General features: G+C 37.1%; 2 protein-coding genes across 3 annotated transcripts in view; both read left to right on the plus strand.

Moving 5' to 3' along the window:
* LOC107690156 (SMC5-SMC6 complex localization factor protein 2-like) overlaps positions 1-3,618 on the plus strand; it is a 29,508-nt gene extending 25,890 nt beyond the window's left edge. Inside the window, exon 22 of the mRNA XM_016488397.1 lies at positions 2,032-3,618. Coding sequence (XP_016343883.1) covers positions 2,032-2,805 — 774 coding nt within the window. The 3' untranslated portion in view covers positions 2,806-3,618. The remainder of the gene's footprint in view (positions 1-2,031) is intronic.
* A 491-nt stretch (positions 3,619-4,109) lies between these two features.
* The window catches only part of LOC107690158 (semaphorin-4G-like), a 38,363-nt gene continuing 36,770 nt past the window's right edge, over positions 4,110-5,702 (plus strand). For both annotated transcript variants that reach the window (XM_016488398.1, XM_016488399.1), the window contains exon 1: positions 4,110-4,262. The gene's annotated coding sequence lies outside the window, so the exon portion shown is untranslated. The remainder of the gene's footprint in view (positions 4,263-5,702) is intronic.

A 5,702-nucleotide genomic window follows, 5' to 3' on the forward strand; every position in this document is an offset into this window, starting at 1 on the left:
CCGGCACTTATGTCTTGTTGAGTTTCGGTTTCGTGTCGGGTCCGGACACTCGCGCTACATGTTCTGTCTTGTTGTGGGAACGTGCGATCTCGAGTTCGCTCAGCCGTGCGCTGTTCTGTCCACGTGTTTTGTGTAGCACGCGGTTTGTGTTCAGCCACGTGCTTTTCTTGTTGTCTTGTGTTGTTGTTGCACACAGTTCATGTTATCGGCTGCGTGCTTTTCATGTCCTGTTTTGTCTTGTGCTGTGTAGCACGCAGCTTGGTTTTCGCTGGCTGCGTGCTGTCTTGTCTTGTGTGAACATGCGGCTTATGAGTTTTCTCATTAGCTGCGTGTTCGTGTCTTGTTTTGTTCAAGCACATGGCTTGTGATTGCTTTTCTGGCCATGTGCTTGTGTTTGTTTTGTGTGAGCACATGGCATATTTCTTTGTTTCCTATGTACAATGTGCTCTCATGTCAATTGTCTTGACCCCACCCATCTTGTTACCTGATTATTGGTTAATTTACCCCACATGTGTTCCCTCGTTACCCTCCTCATTTGCTCCCTATTTATTCTCCTTGTGTTTGCAGTCCCGTGCCAGTTCGTCATTGTATCACCATTGAATGTATTCTGTTGTGTCGTGTCCTGTCCTGATCCTGCCTTGCCTTGCCAACCTGTTTTTCCCCCACGGGGTAGTTTTTTTTGTTAGTTTTGTTTTATTTTACTATTAAAAGCCCATTACTCTGCACTACTGAGTCCTCGCCTCATTCCTTCATCCCCAACCCTGACAGTATCCCTTTAAACTTTAAAGCGTTTCATCCAGGTCGCTAGTAGCAAACAATGGAGCGCGCTCTGCTGGACAAACTATGTAATTACACCATTTACAAACATTTTATCTGCGTTTTATGTTCTGTAAAAAAAGTTAATATCGGCGGCCGATACCAATATATCTGCGACAGGCTCATATCGGCCGATAAAATCGGCAAAACGATATATCGGTTGGGCTCTAGTCATAACCTCTTCATTTAAAGGAAAGTATTGTGATTGAAAGTTCACAGGTAGAGTCTGCATGAAGAATTAGTGGTATTTTTTGATCATACAAGAATATTTTGTTTCATTGATGTGTCTTTTTATAAAAGTCATGCATTGCAATAAAAAGTATGACCTATTGGTTTTCCCAAACCTGATGAGTATATTTTTATGTAACACAAAAGGAATTTTATGAATTAAGGAATTTTTACTCTTAGCTTAAAAAAAAGCTTTCAAAAGCACCATAAATGTATCATAAAAGTGGTACATATGATTTCTGCACTATTTTTCTGAGTCTTATGATAGCTTTGTTTTTTGTTGTTCATTGAAAATCTTGACGTGTTTAATGAATCCGTTGATCAAACACCATTCTGAGCGTTTTGTTCATTGCATCTTGGTGATGTTTTGCTATATCTCTCATGAACATAAGCTGGAGCTAATGTCAAGATATTCAGTGAAAAGACATGTTGCAAAAGCTGCAAATGCAATGGTGAAGTGTCTGGTGCAAAACGCAATGCTTTTTAAAAAGTAAAAAGTTAAACTATATTCTCCTTGGAATATAGTTTTCATATGTACTACTTTTATCATACTGTAAACAGCATGGAAAAGTAGCCAAATTTCATTCTCACGAATTTCTCCTTTTGTGTTCCATTAAAGGTTAATACTTGAGTTTTAGAGGACCAATTCACAATATTAACTAGTTTCTTATTAGCATGCATATTATTAGCATATTGGCTGTTTATTAGTACTTATAAAGTACATATTAATGCCTTATTCTGCATGACCATATTTTAGATCCCTTAATCCTACCCCATATCTAAACTTTACAACTACCTTTCTAACTATTAGCAAATTAGGAGTTTGAGGCAAAAGTTGTGGCTAATAGTAAGAATTGGTCCCCAAACTAAAGTGTGACCCATGAAAGTCAGTCATACGGGTTTGAAACATGAGTGTGAGTAAGTGATGACAGATTTTTCATTATTGGGTGGACTCTGCTTTTAGTAGGCCTGTTGTGTAATTCACAGGGAAAGCTGTATGATTACTGGAAGCCCCCACCAGAGGATGAGGTGTCCAGCTGTCCTCAAGGCAATTCAGAGAGTGCAGAAGAAACAGAGTGGAGCGGTGCAGAGTCAGATAAAGATGCTGAGAGCAAAGAGGAAGATTGTGAGGAACCTCAGCCTCTGCAGAGTGAGGTGAAGACCGAACGGGATGATGAAGATTGTGTGGAAGACATGAGTGATGTAGCGGAGAAAAATTATGAGCCAAAGCAACAGATGATGGAACTTGAGGACGATAGAAAGTTTGAACCAATATCTGATGAAGAGCTGTTTGAAACTCACGAAGACTCAGAGTGTGAGGAACCTCAGCCTCTGGAGAGTAAGGAGAAGATCAGACGAGATGATGAAGATTGTGTGGAGGACATCAGTGATGTAGAGGAGAAAAATGATGAGCCAAAGCAACAGATGATGGAGCTAGAGGACGATAGAAAGTTTGAACCAATATCTGATGAAGAGCTCTTAGAAACTCACGAAGACTCAGAGTGTGAGGAACCTCAGCCTCTGGAGAGTAAGGAGAAGATCAGACGAGATGATGAAGATTGTGTGGAGGACATCAGTGATGTAGAGGAGAAAAATGATGAGCCAAAGCAACAGATGATGGAGCTAGAGGACGATAGAAAGTTTGAACCAATATCTGATGAAGAGCTGTTTGAAACTCATGAAGACTTGGAGTACGAGGATGATGATGATCTCATGAACAGAGAGGAGGAGCTTCTAAAAGATGAAGAGCCTCATGAGTAAAACAGAAAGTACATACCTGTAGAAGAAATCACTGAGACGTTAGAGAAGCTCAAGGACTTGTTAGAGAAAAACAAAGCTGTTAGAGATGAAAGGGGAAATGAAGGAAGGGGTTTGAGAGGGATGGGTTTGGAGGCGTCTGAGAAAGAACAGAAATATTCTCAGGTCATTTTGAGAGAATTTTACACCGCACCTTTGCTATCATCCATGCATAAATACTGTGTGGGGTTTTGTGCTTTTATTAATTGTTATAGCATCTTTCAGTAACACATCATGCATGTAGCTGTTTACATCTTGTTTATAATATATTCTGTGTATGTGTTTTGCATTTACCAGTTGTCCTTCATTTGTTTTTACAAGATTCTTCTTTAAGATATGGGATGTCTTATCGAATGTTTGGCCTCCGTTTCTCTGAAAATGAGACCATGAGAACATATTTTTATGTACATACATTTCATTAGTTATTACTTGTAATATCTATATGGTTAATGTGCACACTGATAGTTTTCAGGATCTACTCTTTATGCTGCTGTCTAATCTATTCCATTTTTTTACTTTGCCAAAAATCTGGGGCATCTTTATCCAGAAAATATTACTATAACGGCAAAAGCAAGGGCTTAAATAATTGTCAACTTTTTATGTGGGTTCTAAGGATGTTTAAGCATCTCAGTAGGTTTGAGTACAGAGTGAATATAGTGTATTTTTTATTATTTTGTTGTTAGCAATCCAGTCTTCCTCAAAAAAGACAAAATTCAGAGTGATGTTTGTCATAAGGATTCTTTAAAAACTGATTTATATATTTCTTAAAAAAAATAGTGTGAGATAAAATCCTTTGGCTATTTTTATGAAAATAAATATTTGTTCTAATAAAAAGGTCTTTGTGTTTCCACTCACACTCCAGACTAGCCTGGTCTTACAAGTGTTTACATCATAATCTTACACTGTTCTTGTCTTCCAAATGGTGGTGGTAATGGAGCAATATGTACGATTTTAAAAAAGAACGCCTTTTGCATGCATATTCAGAAATGTGTTTTTCGTATTGAGCATTAGTCTATTGCTTTTCGGATCTCCATTCTGCTATCAGCATATTTAACAATGAACAGATTGCATGTTTTAACAGTGCTCTTTGTTTATAATCATAATTGTGTAAGTGTGCTTTTTCGCGAAGATAAAAAGACAGCGAAGGAATGTGGTAGCCCAAATATTTCCCAGGAGCTCAGATGTTTTTTTCCAATAATGCCGACCGTCAGCGGCGTGTTTGCTGTTGGAGCGCATTGTTTGAGATGGAGAAGTGGCGCAGGAGGGCGTACAGTACCTGTGTCGAGGCTCACACACAGCACAGCGACTATCACAGCTGAGTTCATTCCGCGTCTGCGCTCTGTCTCACGTTACTTGGCTTTACACTAACTGCTAGACGACTTTTCTGCGTTTTTGGGCGATTTGTGACGAAAGACATTTTAGTAAGTAGACCACTTTGATACCGTACACGTTTTCTTATTCTTTTTGTGATATTTGTTGTCAGTGCACGTCTGTATCTTAATAGTGAGCATCGCACGAAAGATTAAGTTCTCTCTGACAGTTCGGTATGAACAAGTCTCTTGCATACTGTTGAGTGAAGACAACATCCTTTAGACGACAAGAAAAGCTTTAATATAATTGAAATGAAATTATAATTTTGCACAGACGAAACCTCAACGTATATGGCAAGCCGCTTAAACCTTTATTCCTTAAAAAGGACTGTTTTTGTTACTAGTACTTTTGAATAATTACAAAGTAAACGAGTAGAATTATTTTGTGTTTTACTAGTATCTATTAAATTTCAGTTGTGTATATTAATTAGTAACTAATACAAGTAGCCTAACTATTCTCTTTTAATTGATGATAATCTTTCTTTTCTTTTTTTGGTAAATATTCAAATATTTGCTTAAATATCTGTTCTAGTATTCTTAGTACTAATTGAAAAATAATTATTTATAAACTAGTGTGTATTCCAGTTGTTACTTTTGGGATAGATTACAGTAACTAATACGTAATGGTACATAATAAATAGTTACTACCAATAAAACTAAAATAAGTGCCAGCAACAATTAGAATAGTCAATGTCTGAACCACAAATTTACTATTTGTTACCAGTAAAAATGGAATAGTAATTTGTCACTATTAGGATAGTAACTAGTGACTATTTAGTATTTTAAGTAGGGATGCACCGTTACCACTTTTTCCAGTACTCGCCCGATACCGATACTTCTATTTTTGGTACTTGCCGATACCGAGTACTAATACCGATATTTTTATTGCATTTGTAAATTTTTTAAATATTGGGTACAGAGACCAAAAGGGTATGTATAATGTTAGTTGGTTAACTTCATTTATCAAATAGATACAGTCAAACCTAAATTTATTCAGACACCTTCAACTTTTCTCACATTATCACAGTTTATTCGCTATAGTTTAGAAAATGGTAATAAAATATGACAAGAACTCAGAGTTAAACTGTGTCAGAACAAATTCAGCTTGATAATGCTAGATAACTATGTATGATAGAAAGGTATGATCTCCTAACTGAGATATTTTCAGAAATAGAAGTCGCGTTTTTTTTCGTCTGAAACGTGCAGCGATTTATATTCCAAAGCCACTCATATAATGAAGAAACGCTCAAGCAAGCAAAACATGCGCAACGCGTGCACGTATTTGTACTGATGCAGAATAGTACAGCCTAGCGCATTTCACACACGCTGCTAGATTCACTTTCGCTAGAAAGTCGTGTATGCCTAAGGTTGAAAATAAATGATGTTTATAGTGAATGCCCCTATAAATGGTCTTATTTTTACGATTTAGTTTTAATCCAAATGATGCGTGTGCTAAGTGAGTGAACATCAAAGATCACACAACAGAAATGC

The sequence above is a fragment of the Sinocyclocheilus anshuiensis genome, unplaced genomic scaffold (assembly GCF_001515605.1).
Source record: "Sinocyclocheilus anshuiensis isolate Anshui unplaced genomic scaffold, SAMN03320099.WGS_v1.1 scaffold1581, whole genome shotgun sequence".
NCBI classification, from domain to species: domain Eukaryota; kingdom Metazoa; phylum Chordata; class Actinopteri; order Cypriniformes; family Cyprinidae; genus Sinocyclocheilus; species Sinocyclocheilus anshuiensis.